Consider the following 17,083-nt stretch of genomic DNA (forward strand, 5'->3'; position numbering starts at 1 on the left):
CAACACTTCTGCTTTCCTCGTTGTGTGATGTCTTCCCTTTAAACACAACATTAAGCACTTCTAATGTAAAGCAATTAGAGCCACAACATGTGCTTTAACAGATTACTGCCTACTGGTCCTCTCTACTGTTCTTCCATCATAGAGTGGCCCTTTAAAATGTAAAGCTGAAGCCCCACAACTACCTGAAACAGCGCAGTACCTAATCAACAGCAAAACATGAAGTTGCAGTCTAAGCCCCCTTTGGTGTTCCCTCAGTTGATGGTGTTAAGTAGCCCATCCTCCACCAGGAAACTAGCGTAACAGGATGACTGACCCCGTGGTCTAGAACAAAGCTGGGAGACTCATGGCAGACTCACGACTCACCCAAATCCGCATATGCACAAGCTCCTTAAAAAGTACTGTACTACATCTGTTCAGAGTTTTAGAATCAGTAACCTATCATATTAAAGAAAAAGTAAAAAAGACCATATGACCTTTTTCTCTTTCTCAGTCTCTGCTGGATTTTACTACGGTGAGCTACACAGTGAGCTACACACTGTGCTCACTAAATGCACAAACTGGCCACTTCATTAGAAACACTTACCTTGTAGGTGCGTCTTTTTGCACTTCATAAGTGGTCGGTGTTTGGTCAAGTTGCCCACAGCTGGAATCAACACTGAAATAATATAATGCCAGCAGTGCACCTGGGGTCAGAAACTGACCAATAATGAACAAAATAAAGGCTGACAAATTAAATTTGACAGCTGATGTACAATTATCAGGAACTACACACTGATATAGTGGTAGTAACTGGAAGTAGGTATTTCTAATAAAGTGGATGGCGAGTGCATGTGTTGAATTCCACCACTTTTCTTTTATTTCTGTTTAATTCCATCATTATGATGTAAACAGAGGCATTGAGGGGGGTTTGATGTGAAATGGCGCACGGTAGAGTGGTGGTGATAGAAACCAGAGGTCACATATAACTGCTTTGTTTACTTACCCAAAACAATCAGTGAGCTTACACATGACTTCTGTTGATAACAGTAAAATAGTTGTATAACCATGTTCTTTAGGTACTACTTTGCCACAAAACACCCTACATATACCTCTCAGGCATGGATTCCAAAAATACATTTAAGGCCAAAACCCTATCTAAAACTATTGTAGAACAGTATCTCAGGCATCTGTACATGTTTCACATAACTTTTTGTGAGGCAACTTTTAAAGACATTAAACACCTCAGACGTCTGGTCTACGCCTATCCCAACCACTGTAAACAGTTTCTCATTTCACTCCTCAGTACCTCTTGCAGTACCTGGTGCCTGAGACATTGTTTTGTGGTCTAGCTTTGCAAGACGAATTTGGCCTAAACATAAAACCATTCATGGCTGCAAGGTGAAATATTGCCCAAAGAAAACTTGTTTTTTTTTTAATTTACCACTAATTCACCCTTATATATATATATATATATATATATGTGTGTGTGTGTGTGTGTGTGTGTGTGTGTGTGTGTGTGTATATATATATATATAAAGTAGATACAATGTTGTTTTTTTTCTTTCCTCTATTGGAAAAAAATAAAATAAATGACTGTATTTGTGTTGTAGACACTGCGAGCCCTGGTTCCAATCACCACCACTGTACAGAAATCCGAGTCAATGTCATTTCTATATACAAATTTTGAAAGACGGTGGAGTTCCCCTGTAAGCCAGTTCACATTACGTAGCAAAACCCTCCGGTTTAATCCTAGTGGATTTAATAGTCTCTACAATGTTTATCTTAGCAGTTTTTAATTATGAGGATATTTTGAAAAATATGGACTTTCAGTCGACATAAATCATAAATAATTCAAGCTAAGATCAGTAAAACAAAGTTAAATGCCATAAAAGGTCCGCCGAACCGCAGAGGGCAGCGCAGCTGCTCGCAGGCTGCTGTGGGGGGCGGTGAAGAGAGGTCGACCATGTTGAAAAAGGGAAACACAACAAAAGAGACGCGTTGGCTGAGGCGAATTGACCGATTTTGAAACAAATATACTGCTGAGTCGGTGAATTACCACAACATACACACAAGAACTCATCGTCGAGAGGAGCAAAGGGTACGTGTTTCAGCGTAACCGTCGAACGCGTCGACTGAAGGTTGTGTGCGCCGCTAGCTGAGGGAGCCGGAGCTCCGCAGAGCCCGACGGACAACATGTCTTCGGCCCGATGGCTCTCGGAGTGTCGACGCTGTGAGAGGAAGTCGCGTTAGCGGGCGTCTAACGTTTAGGCTTAGTTTTCAGATAATTACGGTTTAGTTTCCGTGGCTGTTTTACTCGACAAACGGAGCGCAGTTCGTCAGCTGTTCGTGGCTGAACGTTTCGTTTTTCAGCGTAGCGTTAGCTAGCGAGCTAAGCAACGGTTAGCGAGCTCGTTAGCTCGAATTAGCTTGGCTAACGTTAGCCAGCTGGCTGGCGAGCAGAGTTCGTCTGGGTAAAGTCAAGCCAAGAAATAAGTCCGTGAGTAAGATCTGGACTGAGATGCTCTGGGGTTGTGCGTGAAAAGCGGTAGATTTGCTAACATTAAAGGGGAATTCCACCGAAACCTTTGTACGGTTGGCTGGTCGGGATGTAAACAGTCGTTCGGAGTGGTTTGGTGTTGTAGGGAAACCGGGCGAATCAGAGTCGTTCACTGAGGTGGTGAAAGGAACCAGACGTCCACCTCTAAAAGCTGCCTCACAGGTGATTATCGCCTGAAATGGTTCGATATAGACTGTATAATGTGATTATGTAATGGTTAGATATAGACCTGGTGTCTGACTCGTTGATTTGTGGTAGATTTGTGATTGACGTTTTGGCTTAAACGCGTTTTAATCCGGTTATGGTGGAGGAGTAACCAACATGCAGAGCATTGTAAGGCAACGTAGTCTCCAAAGAAAACGGTTTTTTCCAGATTTACCACTATTTTAGAGAGAGAGAGATACTTTATTGATCCCGAAGGAAATTTAGTAGCCAGCAGCAGACACACACACTATACAGTGACCGTAAACGGGTGTACACATATAACAATAAATAAGCCAGATCCTATTTACAGGCGTATATACAAATAGAAAGAAAAAAAATCAGAAATGCATATAAATCACTCAGAAGACACCTATAGATTCACCAGTGGTTTTGGATAGTGAATAAAATGGCTATATTTATGTAGTAGACATTTTGACCCTTGGTTCCTGTCACCACCACTGTAAAGAAATCAGTCTGTAAGGTTCTCTATGATGAACTGTCACATCAAACCACTGAATGAAACCAGAATTATTCAAGAATTCTGGAAAAAAATAGGTGGAATTCCTCTTTAAGAGCTGAATCTGCAAGCTTGCCATATGAGCGAATTTGGGAAAGTTATCTGTGCCAAATAACTGACTTACAAGAGGCAGTGGTTAACCTTCATTGTGTTTGATCGAACTTTAGAGCTGTGCTTGCAGTGTTGGGATAAGGGGCCAGGACATGGTTCATACATCAGTCAATAAATTAATAGTCTCATAGTGATTCTGTGAGAAACAGTAACATTACTTGCACTTCTTTTAAAGTTTCTGTTGAAACACTGAAAAATTGGACATTGAGTGCTCATCATCCTAGACGTGGGGCATGTGTTTATGTTACTGTTGCTAACCATTTATGCGCAACTTTTTTTTGACCGCATATAACTTTAAAAAAAAAAACAAACATTAATACACATTATTTGCTACCTTCATCTACATTATATGTACTCCTGTTGTCTATTTTATCAGCCCCACTTACCATGTAGGTGCACTGTGTAGTTCTCTTATTAAAGACTGTAGTTTGTGTTTCTCTGCATACTTTTTTCCGGCCCTCTTATCGTGTTCATCAGATGTCAGAACTCCCACAGGACCAACACTGAGCAGGTGTTATGTGGGTGGTGGATCATTTTAGGCACTGCAGTGTTGCAGATGGATACCGATACCTTGTTAGCCCACCTTTTTAGATGTAAAGTTATGGACGTTTGCTCATCTGTTGCTGCATTGTTTGTGTTGGTCATCCCCTAGTCTTCATCAGTGGTCACAAGACACTGTTGGCTGGATATTTTTGGTTGGTGCACTATTCTCAGTCCAGCAGTGATACTGAAGTGTTTTAAAACTCCAGCAGAACTGCTTTGTCTGATCCACTCATACCAGCACAGCATACTCTTAACATGCCACCACCACATCGTGATAATGCTACTTGGTATGTCACCTGATTAAAACGTTCAGAAATGTTTCTTCTCTGCTCTTTTGGACTCAAGTTCTAGTCCCATGATGATATTGTTGCATAAAAATCCTCCTTTTAAGAAGTTACGTAGTGCCTATGTCAGTTATGTTGAGTAGCACGTACTTGGGTTATGATGATTGATTTTCATGTGCACACGCTGATTTTTGTTTCTATGTTTTGTAGGTGACAGAGGTGGAGGTCTAGTTGGAAGACCACAAGGAGGAGAGGTTACACACTAATCTCCGCATGCCCACACATTTACTCACACTTGTACACACACTCTGACACTGACACCAGGTCAGCAGTCCCAGTCTTTGAAGTTGGGTGAGGCTATTTGAAAGCGTAAAGCTGTACTGTGCTTTGGACTTTTGTCTCCCTGGAGTTTTGCGTTTTCCACAGACTTTGCGGATTTTGAACCTCAGAGAAACTGCTTTTGGACAGATGTACAAATAAGCTGTAAAACTGGATAGCGCTTTTGAACAGGACATCAAAAGGATTAAGTCTCGCACATCTTGGAATAAAAAATTGTGACGAACTGGAAAGAAAGGCCCCAACATAGATAAATACAGACACATTTAAAGACTAAGAGAGAGATTGAACTTCTTGAGCCGAAGAGAAGCATTTTGGCAATACGCTCTCCTTAGTTTATCTTGCCTTAGCTGTTCTGTTGCAGGAACCTGCTTGTGTATAATTTTCTATACCCTCTGCAGGTGTACTATTTATGCATATAAATGTTTATTTCTCTTCGTTTGGAAGAGCTTTCTTGTTAAACCTATTCTTGTGAAGACAGTTGCTCTTATTTGAAGAGGTCACACTGTACGTGTACATAAACCTGTTTGTAAATATATAAAGACTTTATCAATATCAAGTTCTGATTGCAGCATTGAGAACATTGTAAATATTTTATTAGAACTTTTGTAAGGCCTAGTGGTCCATTGTAAAAAGTGAAAAAAGGCGCATCAGAAAAAGCAACAAAAGGAGAAGAGGATGGCTAGCGCAAGGACGGAGAATGTGGGCCCCGTCGTAATGGGGATCAACAAGCAGAATGGGCAGTTCAGAGGACAGCCTAAGCCGGCCTCTCAATCAGGACCCATTGTTGGAAGTGGTCAGTCTGGAAAGGTTCCTACTGGAGGCCAAAAATCTGCCGGCGGCTCTCAAGAAGGGCCTGGAATCAGGTGAGTCTAGCATCTGTTGAAAGAGGGAACAATTCTATGCAGTGTTATCTCGTATTTCTGTGTCTCTTTGCATTGTTGCTACTGTTCTATCCTTCTCAGGTTTGGCGATGACTGGAAAAAGAGCCTACAGCTTCCACCCAAAGACAATAGAGTCAGAACTTCAGTAAGTCTTACACTAGCTTCACTTCTTTTAGTTTTTTTACTCTGTTAATATTTGAGCTGTTTATAAGATTGCATCTTGTCTGGCAGAAGTTCTCTTCCAGTCATGTGTTCGGAATACAGCACATTGGTAAATAAAGCTTATTTAACCAAAATGAGTAAGGGAATCCAAAATGCTGTAGAAATGAACTTTTTCACAGTATCTGATATCGGTATTAGATATCAGATCGGTGTGTCCCTAATAGAAATATTACATAACTTTTTTTTTTTTTTGTTTTTGTAATGTCTGCTTCTATCAAATGTGAGATTTCTGTCCTTTTTATCTATCAAGAAACAGCTGATTAAGACTGTCACTTCAATAATGTAGTGTAATAGCATAAATATCAGTAATATCGTCATTGTGGATTGCTTTTCTGAAATGTTTTTTATCTTTTTCGGAATACCACTTGGTCATTTGCAGAACACCTTTCACAACTTCTATTTTGGAGCTCGCTGAATACTTTTAACTTTTTTGTCTTTTTTTTTTTTTTTTTTTACAGGATGTGACCGCCACCAAGGGGAACGAGTTTGAGGATTACTGTTTAAAGAGGGAGCTGTTGATGGGAATCTTTGAAATGGGCTGGGAGAAACCTTCCCCCATCCAGGTGACTGAACGTCTTCGATACTTTAGTCTCTGAGAAAGCAATATCATTAACTAAGCAGCAGAAGTTCCAGCGTTTGTCCAGTTAATCTTATCCAGCAGTTTTAAAGATTTAATTTTTTTTTTTTTTTTGTCATCAGGAGGAGAGTATACCCATCGCGCTCTCTGGCCGTGACATCCTGGCTCGTGCGAAAAACGGAACAGGAAAGAGTGGGGCTTACCTGATTCCTATGCTGGAGAGGATAGACCTGAAGAAAGACCACATCCAGGGTAGAGTGGCCTTCTTTGTCTCACTTAGGCTTTTTGTTTCAGCATCCTGCGCAAATTTAGATGAAGCGGTTGTTGTGTATGTCTCATACATATGTAGGCCTCAATTTTTTCATCACCTCTATCAATGAAGGGAAAAAGATTTATTTTTTGATCCTCTTGTGTGCCAATTTCTGTTTTTTCTCTCTGTTTATAGCCTTAGTACTGGTGCCCACCCGTGAGCTTGCCCTACAGGTCAGTCAGATCAGCATCCAGCTCAGTAAACATCTAGGTGGAGTCAAAGTTATGGCCACCACTGGTGGGACCAACTTACGTGATGACATCATGCGTCTCGATGAGACTGGTAATAATTTGTCAGTTGACTTTTAATGCAGATAAATTGAGCATTTGCCAGTGTAACGCACAGTCCTACTATGTTCCTAGCATTTGAATGATCAGAAATAATGTTACAGGACTTCACAGAATTACACACTTTTCTCAAGTATGTTTACTTGCTAGAACATTTCTTTGTAGACATAGAATTTCTGTTAGAAAAGCAACTTCAATTACTGCTCATTGACTACAAAGAATCATCAGTGCTTAGCACTGTATAATTAAGTTATAGGTTTTTTAAAGTTAAGGTTTTTTTTTCTTCTTCTTATTTTTCCATGTTTGCTGGATTGTTTTGCAGTGCATGTTGTGATAGCTACACCAGGCAGGATTCTGGACTTGATCAAGAAGGGAGTTGCAAAAGTGGATAAAGTTCAAATGATGGTTATGGATGAGGTGAGTGATCATGGATCTTACCAGCGTTGGACGAAGTTCACAAATCCTGTACTTGAGTTAAAGTAGAGATACCCAAGGTAAAATATTACTCCAGTAAAAGTAGAAGTTCCTCCCTTTAGACCTCCACTTTTTTCCCACGGTTTGCCTTCAAATGTACTTAAGTTTCAAAGGTAAAAGTACTAATAATTAATTAACTTAATTCAACTTGGTTACAAGTTGAAGTTTAATAAATATTTGCTTTAAGGTTCCCAAATGAGTTTTCCTTTCCTAATATATTGCTCCTGTAGGTCTTTGTTCACAAACGTGAACTAGCAAAAACTAATTAACTGTAACATGAAATAGTCCGTCCGTCCGTCCGTCCATCCATCAATTATCTTCCGCTTCTCCGGGGTTCGGCTCGCGGGGGCAGCATCCTAAGCAATGAGGCCCAGACATCCCTTTCCCCAGCCACTTCCACTAGCTCTCCAAGGGGGATTCCGAGGCGCTCCCAGGCCAGCTGGGCGATATAGTCATGCCAGCGTGTCCTGGGTCTTCCCCGGGGTCTCCTCCCAGGTGGACTTGCCTGTGACACCTCCCGAGGGAGGCGTCCAGGAGGCATCCTAACCAGATGCCCGAACCACCTCAGCTGGCTCCTCTCGATGTGAAGAAGCAGCGGCTCTACTCCGAGTCCCTCCCGGATGACTGAACTTCTCACCCTATCTCTAAGGGAGAGTCCAGACACCCTGCGGAGGAAACTCATTTCGGCCACTTGTATTCGCGATCTTATTCTTTCGGTCATTACCCAAAGCTCATGACCATATGTGAGGGTGGGAACGTAGATCGACCGGTAAATCGAGAGCCTTGCCTTATGGCTCAGCTTTTTCTTTACCACAACAGACCGGTAAAGAGCCCGCATCACTGCTGACCCAGCACCAATCCGCCTGTCAATCTCCCACTTCCTTGTACCATCACTCGTGAACAAGGCCCCGAGATACTTGAACTCCTCCACTTGAGGCAAGAGTCTATCCCCGACTCAGAGAGGGCTCTCCACCCTTTTCCGCCTGAGAACCATGGTCTCTGATTTAGAGGTACTGATTCTCATCCCGGCGCTTCACACTCGGCTGCAAACCGATCCAGCGAAAGCTGAAGTTCGCGGCCTGATGTCCCCAGTAGGACCACATCATCTGCAAACAGCAGCGACGTGACCCTGAGGTCACCAAACCGGACACCCTCCATCCCCTGACTGCGCCTAGAAATTCTATTCATAAAAATTATGAATAGAATCGGTGACAGGGCAGCCCTGACGGAGTCCAACTCTCACTGGGAATGAGTCTGACTTACTGCTGGCTATTCGAACCAAGCTCCAGCTTTGTTTGTACAGGGCCTGAATGGCTCGTAGCAAAGAGCCATGTACCCCGTACTCCCGAAGCACCTCCCACAGAATACCCTGGGGAACACAGTCGAATGCCTTCTCCAGATCCACAAAGCACATGTGGACTGGTTGGGCAAACTCCCGTGAACCCTCCAGAATCCTGGCGAGGGTGAAGAGTTGGTCCAGTGTTCCACGACCAGGGCGGAACCCGCACTGCTCCTCCTGGATCCGAGGTTCGACTATAAGCCGGACTCTCTTCTCCAGTACCCCTGCATAGACCTTACCAGGGAGGCTGAGGAGTGTGATTCCCCTGTAGTTGGAACACATCCTCTGGTCCCCTTTTTTAAAAAGAGGCACCACCACCCCAGTCTGCCAATCCAGTGGCACCGCCCCCGATGTCCATGCAATGTTGAAAAGGCGTGTCAGCCAAGACAGCCCCACAATATCCAGAGCCTTGAGGAACTCAGGGCGGATCTCATCCACCCCTGGAGCCTTGCCACCAAGGAGCTTATTAACTACCTTAGCGACATCGGCCTCAGTAATGGACAAGCCTATTCCCATGTCCCCAGACTCAGCCTCCTCACTGGAGAACGTGTCGGTGGGATTGAGAAGGTCCTCAAAGTATTCCCTCCACCGCCCAATGACGTCTTCAGTCGAAGTCAGCAGCACACCATCTCCACTATATAAAGTGCTAGTGGCACACTGCTTTCCCCTTCTGAGTTGACTGGTGGTTTGCCAGAATCTTTTCGGAGCCAACTTACTTTCCAAGGCCTCACCAAACTCCTCCCATACACGGGTTTTTACCTTGGCGACGACTGAAGCCGCAGATCGCTTGGCCTGTCGATACCTGCCAGCTGCCTCTGGTGTCCCACAGGCCAACCATGCCCGGTAGGACTCCTTCTTCAGCTTGACGGCATCTCTCACCTGGGGTGTCCACCACTGTGTTCGAGGATTACCGCCCCGACAGGCACCAACAACCTTACGGCCACAGCTACAGTCAGCCGCTTCAACAATGGAAGAACGGAACATGGCCCATTCTGAGTCAATGTCCCCCACCTCCCCGGATATCTGGTCAAAGTTCTGATGGAGGTGTGAGTTGAAGATCGATCTGACAGGATCTTCTGCCAGACGTTCCCAGCAAACCCTCACTATACGTTTGGGCTTGCCTGGTCTGACCGGCATCTTCCCCCACCACCTGATCCAACTCACCACCAGGTGGTGATCAGTTGACAGCTCAGCTCCTCTCTTTACCTGAGTGTCCAAAACACATGGCTGCAAGTCCAATGACACGACTACAAAGTCAATCATTGAACTGCGGCCTAGAGTGTCCTGGTGCCATGTGCACTTATGGACATCCTTGTGTTCAAACATGGTGGTCGTGATGGACAAACTGTGGTTTGCACAGAAGTCCAAAAACTGAACACCACTTGGGTTCAGATCAGAGAGGCCATTCCTCCCAATCACACCCCTCCAGGTCTCACTGAGAAAACCCAAACATACAGGCACCAAGTCGAGGGGCTATGAGAAAGCCCACACCTGTCCGCCACCTCTCAAGGAGATTGGACCCAGAGCCCAAGCTGTGTGTTGAGGTGAGCCCGACTATATCTAGCTGGTATCTCTCGATCTCGCACACCAACTCGAGCTCCTTCCCCGCCAGTGAGGTAACGTTCCAAGTTCCAAAAGCCAGTTTCAGCAACCGAGGATCAGAACGCCAAGGCCCACGCCTTCGGACACTGCCCGATCCACAAAGCACCGAACCTCTACTACTGCCCCTCCCATTAGTGGTGCGTCGATGGGAGGGGGGACTCGTGTAACTCCTTCGGGCTGGGCCCGGCTGGGCACCATGAGTAAATGCACGGCCACCAGACGCTCGCTGGCGAGCCCCTCCCCCAGGCCTGGCTCCAGGGTGGGGCCCCGGTAACCCTGTTCCGGGCAGGGTGCACAAGTCCTGTTTTTGTGTTTTCGTAAGGGCTTATTATGGATCACACTTTGTCTGACCTGTCACCTAGGACCAGTTTGCCATGTGAGACCCTACCAGGAGCTTTTGCTCCAGACAACATAGCTCCTAGGATCATTCAAGCACGCAAACCCCTCCACCGCGATAAGGTGGTGATCCATGGAGAGGACATGAAATAGTGTTTGTACAAATTCAGAAAAAATAAACATGCCAGTCGCGACTGTGTATGTGTACATATTTCTATATTGTGCTCTATTTACACAAAGTTAGGTTAGTTCCATCATTTCTGTTGGAATAGACACTTGCAAAATTTTACGCTGCTGCACTGACGTTGAACCGTGTGCTTGCACTGGGTCAGTTTGTCCAACAGGTCAAAACAAGCTCAAAACAAAGTGCGCACTGGCCCCTGATCGGTGTCCTTGCTTCACTCTTCTTTTGACATGTTCCTTTTGGATAAAAACATAACAGGTTTCTCATAATTTAGTGGAGTAAAAAGAAAATATTTAAATTTGAAATGTAGTGGAGTGAAAGTAAAGTCACCCAAAATGAAAATACTTCAGTAAAGTACAGATACACGAAAAACTACTTGTAATGTACTGTAACGTAGTACACAGTATGTGGTACTAGTCAGTGCTGTCATATACGTAAAGACAAACAAGTCTAATTGTACTATACCTGTAGGCCATTGCCTGTGTTTGGATTCCCCCTTCCCCCTTTGCATTTTGTCACCTTAAGACAACAGACAAGAGTCACATTTCAGATATGACACAAAACTGTTTTTGGGTCTCAGGGAAAACATGTCATGTCTTGGGTCTTATACATTTGCCTCAGACACAAAGGCAACAGGCTAACCAGCCACAGCTTCAGACAAAACAGTAACATTTTTGTGACTTTAGTAAATCTGTTCCTTATTACAAGATTGATTGATTGATTAGTTCTATGACCAAATCGAAGATGACTGTGTTCTATAACCAAGCTTTTACAGAACTGCACAATTATGTTTTATTACCTGGCAAAAATTAAGCTTCAGCTTGCACACCATCACTGTGTATGTGTGTGCCAATGTCTGATTTGGGTGTCTTGACTTGGGTATCACCACAAAATTCCTGGAAGTTAAAGTATTGCTTCTATTATCATTAGTGTTGTTGTGATTAGTGCTACATATGAACACTTTGTGTAAATAAGAAAATATAAAGGAAAGGGCTTTCAGAATGTAATAGTTGGTTGAGACAGTTGATACTCCAGTCTGCTTTTACCATCCCTCACACCCCTCTGACCATCCATGAGCCTCTCTCTCTCTCTCTCTCTCTCTCTCTCTCTCTCTCTCTCTCTCTCTCTCTCTCTCTCTCTCTCTCTCTCTCTCTCTCTCTCTCTCTCTCTCTCTCTCTCTCTCTCTCTCTCTCTCTCTCTCTCTCTCTCTCTCTCTCTCTCTCTCTCTCTCTCTCTCTCTCTCTCTCTCTCTCTCTCTCAGGCTGATAAGTTGCTTTCCCAGGACTTTGTGGTGCTTATCGAGGACATAATTGGCTTCCTTGCCAAGAACAGGCAGATTCTACTCTATTCTGCCACCTTTCCCACCAGTGTACAGAAATTCATGGTAAGGGGTGGAGAGGTTAATCTGAGCAATGTTTTAATAGTAATGAACATGCTTGCATATTTTCATTTTCTTTTCCTTTTCACAGGCAAAGCACCTGCAAAAGCCCTATGAGATTAATCTAATGGAGGAACTAACCCTGAAAGGCATCACCCAATACTATGCCTATGTCACTGAGAGGCAGAAAGTGCACTGTCTTAACACACTCTTCTCAAGGGTAAACACAAACTCACCATGATTGTAGCATGACTGTTTATTTTATACATGAATTGACTGTTGGTGAAAACACTGTGGCTATTTGTTTTCTTCAATACAGCTGCAGATTAATCAGTCAATCATCTTCTGCAACTCCACTCAGAGAGTGGAACTCCTGGCCAAGAAAATTACCCAACTGGGCTACTCTTGTTTTTACATCCATGCCAAAATGATGCAGGTGTGTTAATGAGTTCAACTGGCTGTATCCGTGTTTTACTGATTAGGAGGCAATTAGCCTGGTTTACTTTTTTTATGTTCATGGATTTGTTGTCTTTGTTTTTACTACAAATATTGGGAGTTCTGACTGGGTTGTTTTTGACAGGAGTACCGAAACCGTGTTTTCCATGACTTCAGAAATGGACTGTGTAGAAATCTGGTCTGCACAGGTACAGCTCTATTCTTAAATTCCCTTGTTTATGTAGAACATAGAACTCCCCACCAAATATCCCTGAGCAATACATTGTTTTATTCTTACTGTCTTGGAACGTCACAAAGTTTGACTGTTTCAAATGAAGTAGTGCTCATCTTTTTGAATTTTTTACTCTTTTTATGAAAAGGGGTTCATTTAAGTGAATAAATAAAGAGGTTCTTTTGAAGTGTTCTGCAAGTATTTCAGTTTGGACTTTTAAAAGTGGAGTTGAACCTTTATTGAGTATCTGCTCCTTACAGATTTGTTCACTAGAGGAATCGACATCCAGGCTGTGAATGTGGTCATCAACTTTGACTTTCCCAAGAATGCAGAGACCTATCTGCATCGTATTGGGCGCTCAGGTGATGTCAGTTAATCAAATTCACATACAGCTTGCCAATTCATTCTCTACATTTTTTTTTTTTATGTCAAACAAATTTTTTCTGTAATTTTCCTATATAAATTCAGATTCCCACAGGAGCTTCTATCATTCAAAGTTACTTGATCATGTTCCACTTAGGATCCAACAAACTAAATATTAAACAGATCCCTAGTCTGGAGTCAGTCTTGGAGTAGATTTAATCAGTGGAACTATAATTGAACAATAATACATTTTTCAAAAGCAGATACATCTGCTGTATTATAAGGAGGCCAACAGTAAACATCTTTCTCTTTTTTTGGTCTTTTTTTAAATCATCTTTAGGGAGGTTTGGCCACCTTGGTCTTGCCATTAACCTGATCACAGCAGAGGATCGATTTAACTTGAAGGCCATTGAGGACCAGCTGGTGACTGATATCAAACCAATCCCTGGCAGCATTGATAAAAGCCTGTATGTGGCAGAGTACCACACAATGAATTCTGAGGTGGAGGCAGAGGAGAGGGAACAACTGGCAGGGAAACTTCAAACCTCCTAAGTAAGTATGTAGGGGTGTGCCTTGTAATGTGAGAGCATGTCTCTATATTTGAACAGACGTATTAGAGTTTCTAATGAGTGATGCAAACTAATTTCTTTGTCCCTTTATCTTTTGTGCTAAGCATATTTTAAGTAGCAAAATTAGTAACTTCTTGCTCTCCTTTCCTCAGGACAATAAAAGAAACAAACCTGGCTTTGCACAAACATCAGTGTTTGCACACACCAGCGTTTGGCGTTAAACTTTTTGTTTTGTTTTGCTTCCCATCTCCCCTCCCTACATGCAGTTAAATTTTGTGCCCTGAAACCTGGCAGTAGTTTTTGTTTACTTGGTTTTTTGTTTTGTTTTGTTTTGTTTTGTTTTTTCTTCTTCAAAAATGTATGTCAAGACTTGGATCGTCAGCCAGACTTGTATTATGCTTTGCACCAGGACTTGAGGTTGACTTTGAAGGAAAAACCCTATACATTCCAGAGTCCATTTGAGACTTGCAATAAAAAGGCTCAATCAAGACATGCAAGTCCAGGTTTACTTGATAGTGAAACACTTGCAAACACCTCTGATAAAATAATAATAAATAAAAGCAAGAGGGGAAAAGTGCACAGGATTCATTCTGTAGATTGAGTGTTACTGCTTGTTTTTACTACATATCAGCTGAATAGATGAGAGAATACTCAAGGTGAAGTTCTGACTGGATACAGCTCTATTCACTGGCTACAGGAGTATAAAACTGTGCCACAGTCTGCCAGATACAAACATTTTTTTACTCACTTAAGTGCCTTAACATGTCTCCTCAGTTGCGGGCTAACTAAAAGCTCTAGATGTATCTCTGATAAAATATATGAACAACTGTTAGAACAGTGTCCCAGGCTTGATATTAAAAGAGGCCAATGCTTGCCTTTCATTGCAGCTCTTTCATTAGAGCTGAATTAAAACTGAAAAGAAAGAGTTCATATAAACTATAAATGGAAGGCATCTTGTTGGCGATTTCGACAGCTGGCCTTTAACATCATTCACATGATCGTTGCACCAACTGTCCAAGTAATCAGAAGGAAGCTCTAAAAATTCCAGCCTCCCATTGCTTTTGGACATGATGCACCTGTCTGGGGATATTTTGCAATAAGACATGGCAGCTAAAGATGATCTTTTTACCTCCTTGAAGGTTTGTTATTGTTGTTGAGTCAAGCCTTTTTAATGTTTCTAATGTTTGGATTAACATTCCTGGCCTCAGCATGGTCAGTGGGAGCAGCCTAATGTCTGAAGGAGAAATTTTTCGAGCATCATATTTCAGACTCAAGTTTTAATACTAAATCAAGGGCATCCAACTGCAAATGAGTTGCATAAAAGATTGTGAACAAGGTCTGAGCACTGTGGAGACACATACTTTATCAGAGGTGTTTGCAGGTCCATTTAAATGTTTAAAGGGCAAGATTTTTTTTCCCCTTTCTTTTCCTTCTTTGAAGAAGTTCTGCATGCAAAGCATAGGAATTAATTTTAGGAAATAGATTTCAGGCTCAGTTGCATTTGTGTTTTTTTTTGTTTTTGTTTTTTCCCCCTCAGATTGTTCTTGTCCTTCATATTGGTGAATGTCTGAACTGGTAGCATAAATGAGTCAACAAATGAAAGTTAATTGTTTTTGTTTTTTTGTTTTTTTCTTTTCTTTAAGTAGCTTTATCGATCCTTTATAAATATGGAAGACCTTTTTTTTTTTTTTCCCCCCTTCCCCTAAATGGCTTCTAAAATTTGTATTGCATTTCTAAATTACAGAATGTGTTTAGATTGAATAAGAATAATTATTTTAAAGCAAAACTGTAGCATCTTCTAACTGTGGCAGCTCTAATTGTCCCCTCCCCACCCCCCTTCAAAAATATTTTCACTGCAAATTTAACGCAAAGAAAAACTACTACATTTTTGCGGAGTGGGTTGTCTTTTTCCCCTGTCCTCTGCTTTGGCCAATATGCTTTCTGAGCCAGGCTGGACAGCGTGTAGCTCTGGTGCAGAAACATCAATATTTTTTATTTATTTTTTTTTCTTTCTTTCTTGGCTCTGAATAAGCCTAGTAAAGCTTTTGGCTTTTGTGAAGAGCTGACTTTGCCTCAGCGGTGCTATGATGTGCTTAAGGCAGTTACACATGAAACGTCCATTCATAATGACTATTAGCATAATTCTGCCCCTCAAACTTTGTGCTCTGGCAATGCAGAAGGGCTGCACTAAAAATGGATTAAATTGGCCCACGATTTTATTGTTTCATATTTTGAATATTGCCTCGTATTGCAATTGCGATGCACTGCAATATATTAGAATGGTATTGCTGAGACAGAAATGTGACCCAAAACTCTGGCATTTACACATTTGCCCGTTGTCAAGTCTTGGAGATATCAGTATCATTGAGCCACCATTGAGAGAACCTTTAGCAGTATGTTGTGCTGCCCTAGTGTAGATCACAGCTACAGAGCAGAATTATTCTCAAGGTCTTTTTTTTTTTTTTTTCCCCTTTTTTCTCCTCCAAGCACATTGTTACTACTAGTAGTGACACTGTGCATCTCATATATATATATATATATATATATATATATATATATATATATATATATATATATATATATATATATATATATATATATATAAAATTTTTTTTTTTTTTTTTAATTAAAAAAAAAATGAGTGATTGGCTGGGTTTTCTTTTTCTGTGGGTAGCATCTTTCCTAAGTACTATTTGGGCAGGGTTAGTTTTACATGGGCAGGTATGGTAATGTAATTAATGCTAGCATCTCTGTGTTATTCCCATCTGAATCCACCTTGCCAGTTATTTTTACTACATGCTTCTGCCTTAGTAAAGATTGCAGGGCCTGTCTATTGTCTACCCATATTATAGCTGATTTACATAGCGATTATTTTCCAGGTGCAGGCCTATAAAATCCAAATACCCTGGCTTCAGGCTCAAATGCTGGAAGAAGTGTGCCAGACTGATGGTAGCGTGTTCATGAGCACAGCACGATAGCTTTTGATTAGTCCTCTACAGGCAAATCACAAGATCAGTGTTATTAGGTTAAATTTCCCTGCTTAAAACCCCAAGACATTGTTGATGGCATGTGCTATATTTAAAATTGCAGGTCTTGTGATGTGGAGATTGCACTCTTTAAAAATTTACTTCAATATAATAACAATTATTCAAATGAAAACAGGGTGAATAGTTAGATGAGTCAGATTAAACTAAATGTTTGATATTTTCTACTTGTGAACAGCTGAAAAGTTCTGCCTATAGAACCTTTTTGGAGTAACCGTTTTCTTTATTGGCCGTTGTGTGGTACAATTGCATTACCCCACCTCCCTGTGGAAGATTAATACCAAATAGTTCTTTTGAGAGATCGTGATTTGAGTTC

At 41.9% G+C, this 17,083-nt stretch overlaps 1 protein-coding gene across 1 annotated transcript; it reads left to right on the top strand.

Annotated features, from left to right (window-relative positions):
* Positions 1 to 1,925: 1,925 nt before the first annotated feature.
* On the top strand, positions 1,926 to 16,198 carry LOC108444404 (probable ATP-dependent RNA helicase ddx6). The gene is made up of 14 exons (XM_017725583.2): positions 1,926 to 2,077; positions 4,406 to 5,397; positions 5,497 to 5,560; positions 6,096 to 6,200; positions 6,337 to 6,466; positions 6,660 to 6,806; positions 7,134 to 7,228; positions 12,008 to 12,130; positions 12,216 to 12,344; positions 12,444 to 12,560; positions 12,705 to 12,768; positions 13,052 to 13,153; positions 13,495 to 13,706; positions 13,876 to 16,198. The coding sequence occupies exons 2-13, from the start codon at positions 5,210 to 5,212 to the stop codon at positions 13,704 to 13,706; spliced, it is 1,476 nt and encodes a 491-aa protein (XP_017581072.1). The 5' UTR covers positions 1,926 to 2,077; positions 4,406 to 5,209; the 3' UTR covers positions 13,876 to 16,198.
* The last annotated feature ends 885 nt before the right edge of the window (positions 16,199 to 17,083 follow it).

This window comes from Pygocentrus nattereri, chromosome 1, assembly GCF_015220715.1.
Source record: "Pygocentrus nattereri isolate fPygNat1 chromosome 1, fPygNat1.pri, whole genome shotgun sequence".
Taxonomy (NCBI): Eukaryota; Metazoa; Chordata; class Actinopteri; order Characiformes; family Serrasalmidae; genus Pygocentrus; species Pygocentrus nattereri.

What these genes read in the sequence shown, in the direction of transcription:
- LOC108444404 (XM_017725583.2), top strand. Translation starts at nt 5,210, where the DNA reads ATGGCTAGCGCAAGGACGGAGAATGTGGGCCCCGTCGTAATGGGGATC. An exon ending in AGAAACCTTCCCCCATCCAG is followed by an intron (nt 6,201 to 6,336) that starts GTGACTGAACGT and finishes TTTTGTCATCAG; the next exon opens with GAGGAGAGTATACCCATCGC. An exon ending in TCCATGCCAAAATGATGCAG is followed by an intron (nt 12,561 to 12,704) that starts GTGTGTTAATGA and finishes TGTTTTTGACAG; the next exon opens with GAGTACCGAAACCGTGTTTT.